This window comes from Saccoglossus kowalevskii, chromosome 16 (assembly GCF_978046115.1).
Source record: "Saccoglossus kowalevskii chromosome 16, keSacKowa6.1, whole genome shotgun sequence".
Taxonomy (NCBI): Eukaryota; Metazoa; Hemichordata; class Enteropneusta; family Harrimaniidae; genus Saccoglossus; species Saccoglossus kowalevskii.
The window spans coordinates 13,854,639-13,877,665 of record NC_140656.1 but is presented as its reverse complement, the minus strand read 5'-3'; the positions used below and the strand labels follow the sequence as shown (position 1 = coordinate 13,877,665).

Here is a 23,027-nt window from a genome sequence, read left to right as displayed (position 1 = left end):
ATAGTAAACGGTCTTATATTACTAATATATAGTTATCTGTACAATTTGCACTTGGTGAATGACTGCTGACTAATGACTTCTCCCAATATATGTTTTATAGTTAGGTCTACTTATCATTTCAGGCATTATTGATTGAAGGCAAAATACAAAAAGAAAACACATCTGGGATATAATTTTTAAGAACATATATAACTCACGTTAACACGTAAGCATATTATAAGACAGTTTTATTATTCTCTGCTTAAAGTAGAATCGCAAATGCAAACAGTGCGTAAAAAACAAAAACATAACTTAGGGGCCGAGAGTTCACCAATCTATACCTTTAATTATGTATTCATGAACTACCAGGAATTGTAACCGTCATGTTTTGTTGCCATTTCTACATCAATATAAGACTTATCTTGACAAGTGATATTATAAAGTGTCATGTGTACTTACAGACACAGTCGATACATTGTTAAAAATTGTCATTAGAAGAAGAAAGTGACAAAGATAATATTATTTCTATAGTATTTGTAATGATACTCCTTTTTATTCATACTATTTATTACGTGTGTATTGGTGTTTAAGGAGGCCAATATTAATGACTTTTTTGACAAGTAAAACGTCACTTTTCTTCACATGATTGTTCGTCAGAATTGTCCCCACAGTCGTCATAACCATCACATTTCCATGACAACGCCATACATATTCCATTATCACAACGAAACTGGTCTTCTCTGCAAACTGATGAAAATAGTAACATTTACTGACATACTCATGAAGAACGCCATAGACATTATCGTAGTTATCACGATTCAATAAGTCTAAAATGAATCGGTGTTTATGAGCTTAGGGCAACCAAAACATTCCTACAAATAAAGAAAATATTATAAAAATTGCAGTGCCCAGTAAGGCTATGTCGGACTCAGCTGTTGTACACAACACGTTCTTTGTTTCCACTGACAATGACACTGCAGTTATTAGCTGTGAGCTGTGGCCTATATGAAGGTGTGTTTCTCCGAAGAACGAATAATCGTCGCACTAAGAAGAGAAATCTTTGTATAGCACCCAGTTGCTGTTTATAATTGATTATATTATTCATACTTACCACAATTGTTTTCGTCTGAACCGTCTCCACAGTCGTCGTTGCCATCACAGAGTTTGTAATTGTGTATACAATATCCCGTCTCTGAACACCGCATGGTATACGCACGACATTCTGCAAGATGAACGACAAGGAAAGCACATTACAATCATGGGATCGAAAGTGTATGTATTGTAATGTATTGTATTATATTGTGATTTTTGATTTACGGGTATGTAAAACGAAATTACATTAACGGATGTAACTAATAACTTTTCCAATGAAATCCTTAGCACCCCGTTGGCAGGCCAGTCACACTGGTTCTCACCACAAGAGGTTACGGTCCCCCCTGCCAAATGCTAAGTACAACTGAAACTAATATCTACATATTTACATGAAAAATTTTCCACCTGTGCGGATCTGTTCGTGCAGGAGTTTTGCGACCGTATGCCCTTACTGACATCAACCGAACTTGTTATGTGGGAAGTTGGCACCCAAGGCTCACAGGTGCTACACCTTGCCCAAGGGTGACCTGGAGGTAGTTGTATTGTAAATCAGCGTGTAAGAACAATTCACTCACCACAACCTTTCTCGTCACTTTTATCGGAGCAATCAAAATTCATGTCACAGACAGGAGATGGACGGCCTGGTTGTCGCGTTATTTCATCACCATTTTCACAGACGTGAGTTACTGCAAAATATAAACATATTCATACTATACTCAAATAGCTATTAGTGATAAAGATGTACTCTAATGTGTACCAAGAACGTACAGTGCAACGTGACTTAACTGTATGTACATGGAATGTCAGGTGAGTTAATTAAAACCTACATTGTAATATAATAGGCATGCTATTATTTTTAAGATAGCAAACTTTTTCTCCGTATTTTTAGATGACATTGCCAGTTAAACAAAAGTGAGAGAGCATTTCTTATATCTATAGATGACAAGGTGGTAATTTGTAATTCGAATATCGCATCACAGAACAGTCGTATAGATATATGACAGTGATATATTTGAAAAAAATAACTTACCGCAACCCTGTTCGTCAGAATTATCACCACAAGAGTCATATCCGTCACACCAATCATAATACCACTTACAAAGACCATTATCACATCGAAATCTATCAGCACTCTCATCACATGCTAATTAAAACGAATATAATATGTTAGACTATGAAATAAAATATGTTTGATTTATTATGCCTATATTCTTTATAATACTTTCCCATAAAAAATTGAATTAAATTAGAAAATATAGTCCGTGTATAGTTATATAGTTCGCGATTTCAACGAGTGTCAATCCATTACAAACAACATTTATTCAAGAGCAAAACTAATTTGAAAAACACACAAACATACGACATATATAAATACAGGTGTTAATCAACACGGCACAGTCACACTTTTAGTTTCCTAGCAGTTAGCTATACAGTGCTGTAATATACTCCATAAACATAGTAGGACTGGAAACTTACGACAATCCTGTTCGTCACTTTGGTCAATACATTCGGTATATCCATTACAAGAATAGTTTCTTTGAGATAGAACCTGTCCATCATCACACACGTAGTACACTGTAGAAACAAAAATTTTATTTACGGCTAGCTCTGTACTTTCAATTCTTTACTTATCACTGTGTTATATATTGCGATAGTACAGTTAATAATTCGTATTATATTCACTAATATTGTGTTGATATTTCTAACACGAAGTCATTATACACGATATACTAATGTTGAGATTGAAGTTGTTATACACGTGTTACGTCACTGCTGTAGATTATTTGAACAATAATGAATCCCCTATAGCGCCATACTGAATGAGGAGAATCGTCAATGGTAATTCGTCTTACACGTCACGCGTCTAGACACATTTCTGAATCAAATATACATTGTTGGTATAAATTGCTAACATCAGAATTAAACAAATTAGGTAAAGGGGCGGTGGTCGCCCGCGCTGTGTAGTGTTCGATATGAGACCTGTAGTGACATATACACGTGGTACGTGTAAAATACATTGTTTATACGAAGTTCGAACACACACTGCGAGACAACCGCCGTCCTTTGCATTAAATAATATTTGTTAAGATTAACACTTTTATCTCAAATGTTTGGTCCGTGTTGATCTATTTGGCAACAACGAAAAACATTCAGCAACGCGTTAACTTGTTTTGCTCGATTAGGTGTAGTTAGACAGCAATAACGTGGTCATACTAAGTTGCCTTGTTGTTTATGATTAGAAACTCTAATTAAAAAAATAACATGATGCGAAACCTCTTACATTCAACAACGACTAGGGGCTCTGAAAAGCGCAGAAATTGAGGTAATCTTCCGATGAATGATATTTCATCTTTACATTTACATCTTGCTAAATACGAGCTGTATTTTGTAATACAGAATTATAGCAATAATCATATGGTGTTCTATGTGTCGCTAATTCACAAATACAAGTTGACAACAAGAAATACATTTTCATCCGATAGTATAACTCACCACAATTTTTCTCATCACTGCTGTCACCACAGTCATCGTAGTTATCACATATTGTATACTCAGGTTTACATAAACCATTATCACACTTGAAAGCGCCGTCATCGCATTCTATAAACAGTAGGAAACAGGGTTAATTGAACAAAAACCATAACGATTCACAACATCCAGTTCGAGACACGCAGACAACAGCAATAATACAAAATGTAAAACTAATCAAACAACACAATGTTATGTATCAGCATATCGCTGTGTGCATGCTTTGTATGGAAACATGACTATTGACTTTATGCTTGTTGTGAAGTCACAATACAAACTATGTTGTGACTCAATCGTACCTTAGAAATATCGACGAACCGACGGACAGACTAATACTATACACCAAGTATTTTTACTGCAAATACTGCGTGAAAATAGTATCTTACCACAATTCTTCTCATCCGAATGGTCTTCACAATTAAACCAATTATTACACTCTGCATCAAAAGCAACCAAACTTCCGTCGTCACACTGAAAATCAGCTGAATAGACATTTGGAGACTAGTTAATACTTGTACGTATGATGAAATTCAAATGTATATGGCAATATTAATATTTTGGATTATTTTGAGTTACTTTGTGTTGTAGATGGGAAAACATGGTTGCTTGTTATATGTGAAGAGACCGCATGTTTACCTAGTGCATGAGATGAAACCACTTTGTACCTTCCGATACATACATGTTTCCAATAATGCATGGCATTGCCTTTAAATTAAAGACCTTGCTTCGTAGAAACAGCATAAGTCATGATCTACATAATGCAACTACTTTTATTATCCCAATGAATACTATATTAATTCTCTATGACAACGAGCAAGTACCAAAGAATGACATTTCGATGAGAAACTGCAAAACAGTACTGTTGACATTAAGATGTCATGAAATTCATTCAGCTGCAACATAATTAATAAGCAGTCATTGAATAGGTCAAAAAGTATTTAATGATTGGCCGTTTTCATCGACGATGCCATTGTTTTTTTGGATTCAAGGCATACGTTGATAATTATTAAATAACAAAAAAACTGTCATATTCTGACAAGCTGCAGTCACGTGTGTTTCAGTGGAAAATATGAACATCGTACATCAAAGTAGAATATTTGTAATATGCAAGACAAATATGTCTAAATTATTAAAATTTAGACGCATATTCAGATGATTTTAGCGAGTTTAATATCAAACAAACTCACCACATAATTCTTTACTTTCATCAGATCCATCACCACAGTCATCAGCGCCATTACATCGCTGCCAAAGGCTGATACAACTATCATCTCCACATTTGAACTCGTATGTGTTGCATATTATACCTATAAAAATGAAGATGTATGTTGGTATCACAAAATATCGTCATATCTCACCAAGCGTTATGTATTTTACTTTGACGTTGACGAGTTTATTTTTTGCGGGAATGGGATGTCGCCCATTTTTTTTTTTTTGAATTGTTAATTGTTTATCTATTCAAAGGCAGATATAACACTTTGTAACATCTGTTCTCATCGAAGTGTATTCATGTTAGTTGCGCTTTAAATAGATTCATGACATTTTATATGGATACGCTATAAACATAACACAAGTGTGTTCATAACTACAAATGATTACTCACCACAGCCAAGTTCGTCACTACCATCATCGCAGTCATTCCACCCAGAACATTTAGCGTCTTTACTAACGAATTGACCATTAGCACATTTATAATGTCCTGAAATTATTTAATACACGATATGGTTCAATTGTATTTATGACAGTACATCCGTGTTGAACCCAGTGATTGTAAAGACAAACTTTTCTAAATCATATTATCAATTTGTGAATAAACATTATTCAACAAAAGTACATTTACTACCACACCACCAATATTTTTTTTCATTGCTTATGCCATACCAACATTTACCACGACCTACACATAATAATACTATCATATCACCTACCATCAAGTACTACTTATATCAACTAACACACAAGACAGGATGAAGGATATGAAATACCGTTCTACAGTTCCAATAGAAGTCGAATTTAATTAGCATTTCGTCAATATGTTGGTGAGAAATAGTTATGACGGACAAATTAATAGTGCAATTGGAAACATGACTGGTCCATCTCCAGAGTATGTGGCTCCCTGAAAAAGTTTGCTAAATATTTTCAACCTAGTAGTAAATTACTTATCACATCAAATTGTTTTTGCCAAAATAGTTGATGCAATTAACTATATAGTTCATAATGGCTAAGCTCGAACTCGTGTGCATATATATCTGAAATGTTAAAATGCCTATCTGTTATGATCAAAGTATCGGTTTTCCAAAGGATAAACTGTTTTACTCCTTGTCAATGACCACCTGTGATGGTTTTGCGTGCGAATGTACGTTTATATCTTAAATCACAATCACAACTCATCATTCAATCTTACCACAGTTTTCTTCATCGCTGTTATCGCCACAGTCATCATAGAGGTTACACACTGAGTAACTTTCGTCAATACATACACCGTTTGTGCATTGAAATTGGTCTTCTGTACATTCTATAACAAAATAAAAAATGTATATGATTTTGTTCTGATAAGATTTACAAAGTGTGTCACACAATATCAAGTGTTCTATTGTACGTGCAATGCGTGTATTACACCTTCAAACTGAGGTTGGGAGAAATTTTAGCTATATGTTAATACACAATACACTTGCACAAATAAATATTTTAACATGCCATTGTTCATGTTTGATAGTTGAATAAGTCATTGTTAAAGATTATCAGACAATCAAATTTTACTCCATTGCGTGTTATCAGACGGGTTCTCATTGTAGAGCTATGAAATTAAACACCTAACAAATGTTGATTTATTTCGTAATATAATTTTCCAAAGTTTTTTATTGAAGTCGAATTCATTTTATTCTATAGTTTGTCGGATATGCTCAACACTTCATTTTTTAGTTAAATAAGTGTTTACTTTATAATTTGTGAATGCTATATATTATTATATCTTACCATATCATGTTTGAATATGGTTTTCACATTAGTAAGTGTAGTTCGCCAAATATTAAATGATACAATCGTCTGGAAAGATTGTTAATTTACATGATTTTTGATGTATCCCAAATTCATTAAAACAATTCAGGGGAACAAACCAGTTGACAAGTACATGGTGGTTTTATTTTACATAATCTGTTCGTGGCACAATTTGTGGCTTCTGCACAAATATGGCTATAGTTACCATAATCACCTTATGATCATGTGAGATAACATCTGCACTCATGAGAGTGATGTTCAAGTGACATGTTTACTCAAAGCTCTATATTGGTGTTCGTTGTTTCATAATCCTGTACTCACCACAATTGAGTTCATCAGTCAAATCTTCACAAATAGACCAACCATTACATCGATCCCATGGACCAAAACATCTACTACTGTTTTTACACTTTTCCATGGGAGGACTGCAATCAGCTGTCACACATAATAAATTATTATAAATTCCATTTAAAGTTGTTGTTCATCTTAGAATAGAATTTGTAAAATAAAACGGCGCCACTTTTTGTTATGCATTATACTGTCAAACCTACCCTTCGAAGCAAATTGTATTCATTGGTCTATGTGTGACGAAATCGCCCAAATATTTCGACTCATTCAGATTGAATTTGGTAGCATAAACAAGAATCGTCAAAATACTCTTTGGTGTGAGTGTTTTGTGAGTAGTGCATAAAGTGAGAGGTGTCGCATCATGTTATTTTTTTAATTGGAGTTTCTAATCATAAACAACAAGACAACTTAGTATGACCGCGTTACTCATTGCTGTCTAACTACAGACACTTAATCGAGAAAAAGAAGTTAAACACGTTTAACCCTCAATCAATATGGCGCTATAGAGGATTCATTATTGTTCAAATAATGTTGTACAGCAGTGACGTAATGCGTGAATAATAACTTCCCAACATTAGTATATCGAGTATAATGACTTCGTATTCAATATTAGTGACCATGCGTGCACTAAAATAAAATTGAATGGAATGAAATGTGGTGATATCGTAAGGCGACCGTTAAGGTAGAAGCCTACTCATAATTTTTGAACTCGCTTGAAAATGATCAATGGTTTATTGTGTTAAATCGTGAAGGTATTGTCTCATGGCAGGCACCATGAAATAACATTATTTTCTTGTGACCTATTTTGAGAAACTTCTCAAAACTTTTTCAAAAATCTGTATCTTCATATTGTTTTATCATCATTCACAATGTATATATTTTTTTCATGTCACCAGCCTTCATTTTAAGATTAATATATTATCACTGCCATGGGAACCTATATGGTAAAAGCACTAATAATACTACCAATTTGATCACTATCCACTAAAATACAACTAGCATTTTCTCGATAATTAGGCTGGTGATCCAACCCTTTTTAAAGTCAATATCCTTATATTGCTCGAAATTAAAATTTATATACTTGAATAAGATTCTACTTTAAGTTAGAGATGCAGGCTGGGAGACTTTCATATTAATTAATTAATTTTAACTACTGAATTTAAACTTTCCAGATCTATGGTTCACAATACACTATGATACCGTATTACGTGGTGTGGATTTGGGGTTTAAATGCACAGTGCACTTAAAACTATTTAACTTTTGAATGCACGCCCTGATTTTGATTTTAAAATACTTATTTAAAACTTCTGTTTATCATGAACATAGTGGCTTATTTATTAGTGTTCCTGTTGACATGTTTTTACATAGTGCTCTTTGAAACATTCACGCACTTTATAAATCGTTCACAATTAACAGAGCCGCTGATTGTCAGCTCTATTTTGTCTGTTTCAGCGAAGGCAATGAAACTAAACAAAGCCATTTACTTAGGATAATCACCCCCTGAAAATGTCATTGAAAACAAATGAACCGTCTAGAAGTTAAATAGTTTTAAAGTTGAAAGTTTGAGTACAAAATGAAACTGAGATAATCATAATGAGTTATTTGTTGATGTTAAATCGTCAGTTAAAAAATAAAATAAAAATATTTACAATTCGAGGAAAACGAACGAAAATTCGTCCGCGAAGTCACAACCTTGCGTGAAAACTGTCATGGCGTAATGTTACCAATTCCACTGAAGGAGAGCACAATAGATTACGTAAAACCGATGAGATATTCATACAGTTATATAACATAACGATCGCCATTGGGTGGGTTGAGTCTAAATTTACAATGGGCCGTAATATTTTGTACACAACGGCTATTCGCAGTTTTTAGTACTCAATCACCCAAACGCCGGTGAAACAAAATCGAAAGTCGCATTGGAAGGTAAACTATTGTAAATCGACGCATGCTTCATTCAACTACAGACGAGACGGGTGTATGAAAATTAAACGAACCCCGATCTCCGGAAATAACTCATTCATAGAATGCCTTAGTACCAGAGGTTGTCGAGCACAGTCATACTTTGCGACATCACTACCGGTGCTGACATGAGGGTTTTCAATAAGGTAACCAAAATAGCATCATAGAGTGAATGATTTGTTCCGTAGTGTTTAAAACAGCATTTCGTTGCCGATTATTCTGTAATTCCCAGGGTATTTTTTTATTTTTAATTAACCGAGCATTTTACGTTTGTGTATTTTAACTCTGAAAAGTTAGTTATTAATGAAAACAACAGCAGTGGTGTTTGTTCACTACATTGCAATTATATCAGCACGGTGATCGTTACAGCGAAACGAAAAATATGAACTAGATGTACCTAAATACACCTACGTTACAGTTGAGTAAAGAGATGACTATTCTGATTGTCTGGGACTACTTTCGATACTTTGGATTATTGCAGTTTGTGAGTATTGGTGATCGCGACTTCGTATTTTTTGATAAAGTACACACGATTTTGGGGCTGAAAGTTAGAACTCCACGATATTTAGATTCATCTATTGACATCTTTGAAGGCGTATTTAACATATATGACTCGGCTGAAGATTTGACGACACACTGAACTGACAGCAATGAACTGATCACGTTAATTGGGTAGAGTGATTAGTCCTGAAATTGGTATGTTCGGAATCGACAATCAATTGCGATACACACGTTAAAACCTAATGACGAGAAAAAATAATGATAATACGCATGTCAATACTGTAATAATATTTAGAGAAACTGGACTTCACGACTAGTAATATAACTTTTAAGTGACGATGTTGTGGAACTGAACACTCAGGATAAAAGTCACCCATACCGACTGTATTAGCTATGACATTATTCATGACACGCTTCGGTCGGGCATGTATTTCTAAAACACAAGAGTGATGAGCGAATATTGATTACACAGTAACGAAAGGAAGACGAAAACAAATGCAGACAACAACGCGTGGAATGGATATTGCATTTACCAACCGTATCAGCATGTTTCCTTAGTCGATAACACAAAATAACACGGAATTTGTTTGATGTAATGATGAACTATATTATAATTGAAATGTATATCATTTCAGATTAGAATTATTTGAAGTATTGTAGGTTTGTGGAATAATGCCATTGTCAGATTACTTGCATTATTTAGATCACGGAGTGAGGAAATCGAGAGGTTCTATAACGCAACTAAAAAACTACAGAACATAACATAACTTTAATTACTACATGACGGAATAGTATCGTAAGAAAATGATACTTTGTGGTAATATCAGTGTTTTAGAAACAGGACGTTGATGTATGTTATACAACTATAGACCACATTTGTTTTCAAACTGCTATTCGTTGTTCTCATGTATTGCTTACTTGTTTTCTCGCCTTGGCGGAATATCTAAATTAAACTCGTTTAGTGTATTTTATTCGACCTTACCGTTCTATTTATTTCAGTACTTGAGTTTGTAAAATAAATATTAATTCAGTCTTTCGTTAAATATTCACTTAAATAGTAGTGGCATGAATCATATACCAATGCCCAAAACTGACAATAAATTTCAATTTCGACATATGCCATTTTTGTAATTAAGTCAAACCTCCCATCATCTTGATATTATTTTGGATGTGAGGTCGAAGAATAAGCATTTGTGGCTACATCTAATATATTTATCCAACAAACTGACGATTCCCGAGATAATTTTGGAAGGTAAATAATATAGACATAAAAATAACCAATCAAAGGCACAATTACACCACAATACAAGAATGATAATAATTTATGATAATTCACAAGAACACTATCACTGTTATATGTTGTTTACTATTAATTTGTAGAAATTCTTTTCAGCGTGCATATTTTGATTTGGAATATTGTGAATTATATTCTATGCATCTGGTGAAATTGGAACTATTTATTGGCTGTATAAATTGAATATATGTTGCCATTTGCTGCTGATAATGCATCACAATTATATTATATTATATTACAGTATTATGGTATATTATTGGCGTTGTATTGGTCTGTAAATTGTAAGTAAATAATGCATTATTATTATTTCATCTCTGCACGAATAATTGTTAGGTATACTTACGACAATTAACTTCGTCTTCCCCATTGGCACAGTCAGGAATCCCATTACATACTTGGTCAATAGGTATACAGTCTTCATCATTGCATCGATACGTAAAGTCTCTGGAACATTCAGGCGAAAAAACAGCAGATATGACCGCTAAAAAATAAATGATGCATTTGCAAATTAAAAACCAAACAAACAAACAAGAAAAAAACGTACGTTACTAGTTTTGCTGGCATGAATTGAATGTATCAAAGATGATTTTTTTTATTCACGAGTAACCTGTCTGAATACTACACGCTATCAGCAATTTCCTTTTGACCTAGCGTGATATTCATATCCTGACAAGTCTTTACAACTTGTACAGAATATTTAAAATAGAAATTTAAAAAAAATCATATTCATACATAAAAAAATTAAAATATAATGTAATTTGACGGGCGCTGAGGTTGCTTATTTAATTTAATTTTACAACATGATAGAAAACGACCATGTCTTGTGATGCATAATAACGTTCCCAATCCATGTAATAACTATATAGTTGACAACGTACCATTTAGTGCCATTTAAGTTAATATGTTACAACAAATCATAATGTTTGAAACATACCATGCTACACTATAGCATACCAACAACACTAAATATAAATTGAGGCCGATTGATACTTTTTTACGTGAAATTGACAGTGAATTTTGAATATGCCAATTCAAGTAATTTTTTTTTTTGATATTTCTTTTACTTCACACAAAACGAAAATTAATTCTTCATTGAGTTCACCCACTAACAAATATCGCATAATCAATTACGTTTACTTATTACTGAATTCTTTACTCATTTTTAGTGTGATTCTATGTGAACACTTCCAAATAAATGCTCACAATTTCAGTTCCCAACAAACCATACAAGTACTCTTCCTTATATATAATAAGTATTTTTTCTCTACTTATGTATTGAATTCGATTCACCAAGTCTCTTCTGTCCAGATATAACATATATAAAATGTTTGTAACGTTTTCTAAGTTAATTTGTTATGTATCTGTTTCTATGTTTCTATTCATATTTCAGTAATCTCAGTAGAATAGATTTGACTATTTTGTGACATGCTCGTTCTCTGAATTGAAAAGGATTTATCAGCTTTTTTACTGAAGCTTTCTTTATTAATTTGTTTGTTAACAAGAAATATATTTCAGTTCAAAAATATGAATAATTACGAAATAGATTCGTTTTGTGTAAATATCAAAGCGTTTGATGATATCTCTACTCTGTAAAAACTGCTTAAATCCATGTTTTCTGTTTTCCAAGAGTCCAGAGCACTGTATTACCTGCGGCAACCTGTTTAATTTATTTTCTAGGTGTTTTACCCTCTTTTTGACACAGGTTACTCTAGACTTATGGTACCGGGAACAGTCTCGAGTGACATTGTATACAATCGATACTGTTTTAGGCATGTCAATACTCACGCAGTGTAAAACGCGCACCAATTTAGTATGATAGAAAACGTATACAGTCTTCAAATTTCCACAATATACAGAGTGGGAATCAAGACTGAATACACCCTGATTCTCGCATTTCGTAAAAAAATGCTTTCTATTAATAGTTGCACTTTGAATAATATTCATGGAATGCGTCAACGTCATTCCGCGTTAAATTTATTAGCATGTTGAGTACAGTAATGTACATAAGCGACGCTACCAGATATATACACCAGCACACCACCGTAGCGACTGCTGAGATTGCAAAGCATTTGTACATACCATGTCATGTCACGCTGTAATATGCAATTACAATTCTGGTTCCCCAATAACTCTGGATCGAAAAAGTCAGTATATATTTGCTTGTTTTCTCATCTCGTAGGGAATTGCTGAGGTTCATATCGCTGATTTATGTTATTGTGATTTACTCTTCTTTACAAGCTTTTTGTTTGTTAGAAGTTTTGGTTTTATTGTATGTATAAATCAGAGCCACCTTATTTTTGATTTTGTTATAATGTGTAGCCTTATTAATTATATTGTTTTACGATAACAATCTATTTAGTGTTGTTGAACTTTCAAATACCGTTGGCACTCTAGTGGCAGATGTACGCACAAATTCAATACCTAGGGCAATGCTGATGTCTGAACGGTTGGCAATTTTGGACTAAACAAAAAAAAACACAGTGAGTTTAATTTGTATTTATCAGATGAAAACTTTTTTTGTTTTGAGCATGAGCAATTTTGTCTTCTGGTGAATTTAGAATGCATTTAAAATTTTAACCAGTGATTACATTCTTTATTTTAATGAATCATATGGCTCAGTTTGTAACTGAAAAATGAAATCCGTTTTCCTCTCATTCCAACAAAGGTCAGTATGTGTCACAAATAATTAGCATATAATATACATACGTATGCTGAAGTTATCATGCTTGACCGTGTCTACAAAGGCACTTCAGGTTATTAAGATTACATTCTCTACTTAAATAGCACAAATTGTATTTTTGATATCCTTGTACGAAGCCTTAGTGTATTCAGTGAATGTATATTTAAATTGTTTATTGAAAAATTTTACTCTGTTCATCCGAAACTTGAATGTGAAAATGGTTAATGATCAACCAAAAAATGTGGTATTCCTTACGCATACAGTGCTTCCAGAAAAGCAGTTCACAAATGTTACGCTAAATAAAGCATTTATAGATTTTACACTGCCGTTGACCAATTAGAACGATCGACACAGTCTCCGCATGTGCGTCGGCGTATCAAACAGAATCCGATTGGCTGTGTGGCATATCGTGGAACACAGCGCCCATTATCATGCAATCCAGTACGCTCATTTGAATTTCAATAAAACGTTCGGTAAATTTGCCAGCAATTGTTTATAACATATGTAAACTGCTTTTCTGAAAGCAATGAACAACTGCGTAAAAATTAATGAATTGATAATCCTTATTCAAATATTTGACTTACGACAATTTTCTTCATCTGAATTATCACCACATCCGTCGTAACCATTGCATATTTCCTTTTCTGGTATTAAGATACCATTCTTGCATTCTTTTAAAACTGTATATTGAAAATATAAAATATGTTAGTATTGTCATGACAACAATAAATTCGCGCGTATTGCACTGAGAAAATGGTTCACACAAGTAAATGTTTGCTACCAATCATATACGCAAATGTTATATTTTAATTCTATCAGTATTTTAATCACCTGAATACATCATTCTGATTGTACAGTATACAAAGGATGTTGAGGTCACAGTTAGCCCATACACGTGCATAATATAATGCAGCAGTAAATTTTGCTGTCAACTACAATCCGCAAAAAATGACTACATATAGATTTAGAACATTGCGACTCTTGGGTGTCTTAGTTCGAAATAATGCATGCGAATATGGGTTGCCGTTTGTGCATTTATTGATGTAAGCATATTATATGTAACAATAACACGATTCTTCATTTAATGTGAATAATACAATAGTGGTACAAATTGTTTTTATATAACGATGTAAATGATTAAACTTATATATAGCTTATTACATATGCATATGCAAATTTGCTTTAAATATATTATATATAATGAAATAGTCTAGTTATTGTAATACACAAAGACACCTAAACAATAAAGTAAGTTAGATATTTCTAATTATCGTATTTTTTATCTTTTTGTCACCATGAATACCGAGCGTAAATTCATTGGAATAACATCGAAAACGCTTTTCAATGAATGTCTTTAGTATACTGATATATCGCTACAACAGTGATACACGAGTCGTATTTGACAATAATTGATCACCCTTCATAATGGTAGCAAGGGTACTACACAATGCGTCACAATGTCTTTATTAGGCGAAGCCAAGACAAAGAGATCAACACATTTTATTGAATTACAAAGTGTTAATTAGAAATATTTTAAGTTTGAACATGAACGGTTAGAGAAGAGTAAAATTATAGGTCTGGAACATCATTCACAAAATGACGTGTGGTACGATCCTTCATTTAATTCAACTGATGTACCACGTTTGATCATATTGCGATCATGGTACCGGGTGTCTGAGAAGTTTTCTATTGATGGGGTTGTAACATTATTCTAATCGCCATTCGTTATAAATTAACATTGGTGCAGATCGCCATACCAATTCGCTTTCATACATATGGCATGATAAGTTTGAACAATAATGTTTTGGCTCCTGATTTTTCTTCCTATTTTAGCTATTTTATTTTTATAAAAAGTCAACTTCATTTAACTAAATTACAAATATTATAACTGTATTACATTTACAAACACAATTCGGCTTATAGGGCACACTAATTCTGACTCTGATAAAAAAATTACTAACATCAAACGTAGATCAAACGAAATGTATAGTCGTCGTTGCAAAAGAACCGTCACATCAAGACCGACATCTGCTCCTGATATTTGATGATTTTTCGCACGGAAATTGGTGCCATTTGGCTATCGTGAATCGATTCTTTCAGAATCAAAAGAAAGTTTGAATGTGATCAATCGAGGTGTGTCTAGATATAAGAAAGCGGGAACACAAGCGCGGATGCACCACTATAAGAATCATACATATTTTTAAAAAATGAACCGAACATTCTTAGACATGGACCCAGGGTAATTGTTGGAATACCTCAACACGTTACACTGGTAATCACACAGAGTAAACTGTCTTGGTATGATATGACATACAATAAATATTTACCACAGCCGTCTTCATCAGACCAATCATCACAGTCGTTATATCCATTACATCGGTCCCATTCATTGTAACAACTGCCATCAGTACACTTATACTCATCAGTACACTCAACTTTAGGTTCTGTCGACAACATTAATAGTGAGTGTCATTGAATTAAGATTGTTGAATACGTGTCTGGTCGAAAAAACGGTCATGACAACAAATAAATTATCTTGCTGTGAATTGCTTGTAAAAATGTAATAAATAACCCATGTCAACTCGTACCGGACACGTTGGAGTTTCGCTGATAATGTAGATTACGTTTAGTCCATTAGATGTACATGTGTCAATCTAGTTTTATGATAACTAATCGAACAATCGAACCACAATCGAATATTTGTATCTGCGACCACAGGTAATGTTGTCGTTCCCAGGCACCATTTGATTTGAATGTACAGAATCAATTTTAACTATACAATATTTCAGATGTTATATTAGTCTGATATCGCACTGTTCAAAGTGATCCATTTTGTTATGAATCATGGTCAATGGAGTCCAAGCAAGCAAGCACAAATATGAAATTTTACGTATAAAATGTTACATCTGTAATGTTACCAATTATTAGTCAAATACCATGACACTGATAACGATTATTGAATATGAAGAGCTTACCACACACAGATTCGTCACTACCATCTGCACAGTCTTCAGGGCCATTGCATACATAGGACAGTTGAACAATATCCCCATTGGAACACTCAACTAAATATAATGAAAAAAATGTGTGTTTACCATAAATGTAATTGGTATTATACTGATGTAATGTGTCCGCCATACTAATGCAATAAATATGCACTTACAGACGAAATCTTCACAATTCAGCTCATCAGAACCATCTGGACATTGTGGATAGCCATCACAAACCAAAGGTATAGGTATCATCCTTCCAAACTCACACTCAAATCGTGGCACAGCTGAAATGACATGGATGGTGAAGGGAGTTACCATAATACATAAAAACATGATTCATTGCTTATTTGAATACACCACCTGACTGGCAGGTAACCCAGTACATACTGCATCTACTTGGCGATTCATCACTGCCATCGATACAGTCAGGTAACCCATCACATACTTACTGCATCTACTTGGCAATTCATCACTGCCATCAAGACAGTCAGGTAATCTATCACATACTTACTGAATCTAGGTGGTGATTCATCTCTGCAATCAAGACAGTCAGGTAACCCATCACATACTTACTGCATCTACTTGGCGATTCATCACTGCCATCAAGACAGTCAGGGAATCCATCACATACTTACTGCATCTAGTTGGTGATTCATTACTGCCATCAAGACAGTCAGGTAAGCCATGACATACTTACTGCATCTACTTGGCGATTCATCACTATCATCAATACAGACAGGTGAGCCATTACATACCTACTGAATCTAGTTGTTGATTCGTCACTATCATCAATACAGCCAGGTGAGCCATTACATACTTACTGAGTCTAGTTGTTGATTCGTCACTATCATCAATACGGTCAGGTAAGCCATTACATACTTACTACACCTGCTTAGTGATTCGTCACTGTAGTCAAGACAGTCAGGTAATCCATCACATACTTACTGCATCTAGTTCGTGATTCATCACTGCAATCAAGACAGTATTGTAAGCTATCACATACTTACTGCCTCTACTTAGTGTGTCATCACTGTCACAAAGACAGTACCCATCACATACTTACTGCATCTACTTGGCGATTCATCACTGCCATCAAGACAGTCAGGTAACCCATCACATACTTCTGCATCTATGTGGCGATTCATCACTGTCATCAAGACAGACAAGTAAGCCATCACATACTTACTGCATTTAGTTGGTAATTCATCACTACCATCAAGACAATCATGTAAGCCATCACATACTTACTGCATTTAGTTGGTGATTCATCACTACTATCAAGACAGTCAGGTAACCCATCACATGTTTGGTGCTCTGGTACACATACCACTCCATCATCACAAACAAACTCTTCTTGGTGACAATCTGACATGGATAAAATGAGTGTAGTATGAGAGAAGTGATCAATATAATCCATTAGTCCTAAAGTTTTAATATTTATTCGAATCGTTGTAAATATGGGCAAGCCATGAGCTTTGGCATATATAATTATGGTGTGTGTGTGTGTTGTCAGTATAGGTTACTGCGGATATATCGCTTGCAAATATGTGACCAGGGATGAATATACCCATCAATGATATCGTCTTAACATGACACAAAATATTATGCATATACTAAATAACTATATTAATGTGAAGGACAGTTTAACACTTATGTATTAGTCTGATAATTTAATATGATTCAAATTTGGGTCTGGAATACGATAGGGCTGTATACTTTCATCCATGCTCTTCTTCTACATGCTCTTTAAGTTTGCTGCACAAGCATAACTGTAAATCAGTGAGAAATACACAGCTAGTGAAAATCAATACAACAAACCAAACCAAACCCCACTCAAAATTCAGGGTAAGGCCATTGATGAAGTTGATTACTACACTTAACTGGGCAGTAATGTGAGTAAAAATGGCAGCACAAGGTTAAAACATCAAATCAAGAAAAAAACAAAACTAAATCGAATTTATAAATTTAGCCAGTGCAATCAAAAGCTTGAATTCAAGCTCTACAATAGCAATGTAAAATATGTCCTTTTCTATGCATCCGAATGCTGTCATGTAACAAAATCCGACATGACCAAAATATCATTATTCCACATATTTTTCCAAAGGAGAATTTGAAGAATATTCTGGCCAGTGATCTTCTCCAATGATGACATTTATAGACAAACACAATCTAGGACATTGTTATAAACCGACGACTGAGATGGTTGTGTCATGTTCTATGAATGCCACAAGACTCAATCCCTAATACAGCACTTCACTGGACGCCACAAGGTAAACGGAACTGAGAGAGGCCAAAACCACATGGTGAAAAACCATTATCACAGAACCACCTGACCTGGCCAAGGATAGACAGGAATCTGATTGCTGCCATATGTCCCGGTGTGGGATAAAAAGAAGAAATATATGCTAATTAAACATATGAATTTGTGATTTTTATTGTATTTTGAAAATAAAATTTGAATGTGACGCACACGGAGCCCACAATCTCGTTCACCTTATTGTTCAGGAATTTACCCTCATTATTCTCACATCCGAACCTCCTGGTCAGCTGGCAGACGTCTGGTTGTCCGTCTGGGTCATATGTGTGGGCTGATAGCATAAGATGTTCAGAATATATTAGTATGTCTCACTGGATACCCACATGACAACAGCATGGGCAAAAGCATATCAGGACATCACAGACTTTCTGAGTCCCAGCTCCAAGCTGTCGCCCTTCGTAGTGTAGGCAAACCTTTTGAGCAGGTTACCACCTCCTGGGGGAGGACTGTACTGGGTTTTGAAGTGTACCAAGCATCACAAGCAAGATGCTATCCTTAAAAATAAGCTCCGATCTGGACGTTCTCGTGTGCTCACTGCCAGAGCCAGGGACATCATCAGACTGAAAAACATTGACGAGAAAGGCCCTGAGAGCACTGTTCATCACTATTTGACACATACATTTGGTTTGAGGGCATACAAGAGGCCCAAAATACCACGACTGATAGAGATCCAGGAAGGGATGAGGCTGTCTTTCGCCAGGAAGTATGCCAGCTTGACCCCAGAGGACTGGGAGAACTGAATTTCTCCGACGAGTGCCCCTTGTATTTGTTTCCGATGCCCAACAGTAGAAATGAGCGGGTCTACACCAATAGTCCTGAGAAAGTGTCTCCTTCTGAGCAGGTGAAGTTCAGTGCCCATACCATAGTGTGGGGTACCATAACAGCATCTTGGCTGTCTTAGCTTCACATAGTGCCAAAGGGTAGCACAGTAAAGGCTCAATACTATTTGCAGGAGATACTGGAACCGATGCTGGTGCTCATCATGACCAGAAAGAAGAGGAGTGGTCCTGTCACTGGCCGGAAGATGTACAAATGATGCTCGGTAATGGTGTTCATGTAGGGTGGTGCACCTGCTAATACCGCCCGTATCCGCCAGAATTGGTGTTCCAGAAAACTTCCTGGGTTTCTCCAGAAATATTAATGCACCCTCCCAAATCACGAAACTTGAATCCAATTGAGAACTGCTGGGGGATACTGAATGACAGAATCTTCAGCAGCCGACCCATATGTCCATGAAGCAGCTAAATACAAGGACAGTAAATGAATGGGTGAATATTGAGCCCTCGGTTCTCAAGAACTTGGTACACTCTATGCATGAGCGGCTTAATTCTGTTATTAAGATTGAAGGCGGATACAGTGGATATTAAATTATGGGATTATATTAGCTTTATTGCCTACTGGTTGCCACCATAGCTTTTTAAGTGAAAATACTCTTCCATGACTTTGTGCCGAATGAGACAAAATACTATATTTCAAAATGATTGGCTATTAGTGTTAGCAAAACGGTAACAGATTATTTGAGTGGCAGCAATGCGTATCGGGCGACTGAACTACATACTGATAGAGGCCATGATATTGATTGAAATGAAATGTAATATTGCAGCATTTGCAATATTTTAATTAGCCTTTTAGTGGGCCTCAGATAAAATATTAAAATATGGTTCCCATATCACAATATCGATCCCTGAATGTTAGTAGAAAGTATGTTTTAGTTTCGCATAATATAGGTTTCCCTTTGTTGTGGTATGGAAGCTGTAGGTCCGGTTCGATATATTGGGGACGGAAATCTGAATCTTTGTTCAATAAAGGTTGTACTTTGATTGAAGTTCGTACTTCGTACTATCATTGTTGGAATTAAATGGTTGAACTGACTGGAGGAACTGGACATTACCTGAGACAGTACACATTAAACAACGCATTGTTGAGCTAAATTCGACAGAGATGTGATCAACAGACGTACTAGCGACAGCTACAACTGAGATGAAACCAGTTAGGGGAAGGAGGAGCCGAAAATCCAGAACACCGATCATTGACGACTATCAACCGTATTCACAACAGACGCGGTAATCAGCGTGTCGTGTTCAAAACCTAAAAATAAACAGTTTTGATTTACCGAAGCGACTGCCAAGTGAATATACAAAGGCATCAACAAAACAGTAGCGGAAGTTCATCGGGTGGAGTAGGGTTGTATCAAAGTTCTTTTAGTTGTGTCATATATTCCTAGGCATAGCATATACTTTACTCGAATATTTGGCAACTCTTTGGGGCATTGTAAACTTAATTTAGATTCTTATTTCTTAACGTACGGAGATATAACGCAACTAATTATTCTGGTTTACTGATGCGATAGAAAATTTTACATCGATAACGTGATCTTGAAAAAAAACTTATTATAGTCACATAATTTGTACCTTGAACAGAATTATCATTGTCAAAATATGTGTAAAAATAAATATAATGAGGGGCCGCAACATTTTTGTTTGTGTCACAAGTCTTCTAACAAAAAATTACATTTTTACTTGAGGACTGCGCAATGCACCATATGAATCGATAACACGTCAGTGTGAGATGATTTGGTTATGAGGATTAGAATATTCATCACTATCGCCTTTCATTTGCTTTTGTGGATTTTTAGGTGAACGTCACAAATTAATCCAATAAACATTTAAAAGCAAAAAAAGTCTTGATTTTATCCAAGACAAACGAACAGTGCAATGTGAACTACGAATGACATTGGAAAAAACAATAAAGGGTACCTTAAAAAAATCGGAAATTAGGATAATCTGGCTGTGTATGCTATATAGCACGGACAGATGAACTTAACAAAAATGCAACACAAAACTAACTGTAGTCATACTACATCGATTCATACTGTGAAAATACTCTACCTTGTTTTGGTTCAATACACGTCATGCCACAATCAGTATCGCAACATTTCTGGTTGAAAGGGCATTCTGCATCATGTTGGCATTTAATATCACATGACAGACCAGTGTTCGTGAATGGACAACGGCCTGGCTTCAAACCTGAATCAAAGATACAATAACTGAGGGTTTTAGCTTGTTAATTGCGCTAAATAAAATATCAACATGTCAATTACAATGACAGCCATCTTTTCAAGTATTGATTCACATCAAACTATAGATTTTGATTCGCTGCCGTGGTGAATATTTTCTTTATAACGCTACGTTTTTGCGCGAAGTATTTACCACAGCCAGATAGTTGGACTGAAGTTAAATAGAAATTTATTGATCGGTCGGATTTCCACATTCATTTTGAGTACTACTTGTTTGGTTTTGAATGATAAGCCAACCGTCGATACATTCCACACACACGAAAATGTATAACAACGTACAGTCCTCTGTTAATAAGGTTATGGGAAATGATAATTAAAAAAAAATATTTACTTAAAATTGTTATCAAAACTAAATTTGAACACAGTAGTATACAGTGATATTTACCTTTACAAACTGGTGGTGGTTGGTTGGGAGCCGTCACTGTGTAAGCAATATAATTTCCATACATATTGACACATACGCACATGCCTGTCATCATACATTGTGTCGGTGAAAAACTGCCGTCTTTCTCACACTGAATTTCTATGTTGCGAAAATCAGTGTTTTGACTTGTCGCCAAAGCAAATTCATGACAGTATTTAGGATCCTTCTTCACGTTAATGGCGTTATCTAGAATCACAAATCATCATCAAATAAAATATAAGTATACACTATGCGGTTATTACGTAAAGGCCACAAAATGCATTAAAGTACTGCGGTGGTCGGTGGCCATACTTGTCGATCGATGCGATTTACTGCCTTAGTGCGGTATACTCGTGATAACCTAGTAGTTATACATCTCACGCTTCTTATAGTTATGTAATCAGATATAACAATTCTAAATGACGGCAACATGTATTTCTGTCCTCGCGATTTTTTTGCGTTCTGTGACATAATTATTTTTCAGTCCTGCACCACATTATTCCTGCGTCCAATCTTTAATAACGGGAAATGATAATATCGATAATTTATCCATGCTATTTTTTAAGTATATAAGGATTCAAACTGAACGACTGTTTTTTGGACACTCGCGAAGGAATACCGTGCTGTCTAAAATACTGTAAAAGACGTTCACTATTGTTAGGAGACAACTAACACCGTTAGTGCAGTTTTCTCAATTAATATTTAAAATGCGTATAACATGATAATTCATGTGTCTATTATCACAGTGACTCGCATCAATAAAACTTATGTATACAAGTACATACCTTGGTTTTTAGCTGCACATATTTGATACAGAATACAAAACACCAGCACAACACTTCCTATTCTCTGCATT

At 34.9% G+C, this 23,027-nt stretch overlaps 1 protein-coding gene across 2 annotated transcripts; it reads right to left on the bottom strand.

The window, feature by feature from the left end:
* Positions 1-210: 210 nt before the first annotated feature.
* LOC100372846 (uncharacterized) lies at positions 211-23,027 on the bottom strand. Of its 2 annotated transcripts, none has more exons than XM_085491089.1 (20): positions 22,957-23,027; positions 22,154-22,378; positions 21,581-21,718; positions 17,624-17,740; positions 16,546-16,659; positions 16,358-16,447; positions 15,710-15,826; positions 13,967-14,062; positions 11,046-11,183; positions 6,919-7,032; positions 6,005-6,115; positions 5,204-5,299; positions 4,788-4,907; positions 3,987-4,082; positions 3,565-3,672; positions 2,548-2,646; positions 2,102-2,215; positions 1,647-1,757; positions 1,091-1,201; positions 211-726 (listed from the first exon to the last, which is right to left on the bottom strand). In XM_085491089.1, exons 1-20 carry the CDS (start codon positions 23,024-23,026, stop codon positions 608-610), a joined length of 2,304 nt encoding a protein of 767 aa, XP_085347215.1. In that variant the 5' UTR covers position 23,027; the 3' UTR covers positions 211-607. The 2 variants fall into 2 exon arrangements, with proteins under 2 accessions (XP_085347215.1, XP_085347216.1); XM_085491090.1 differs by having other exon boundaries at positions 6,005-6,106.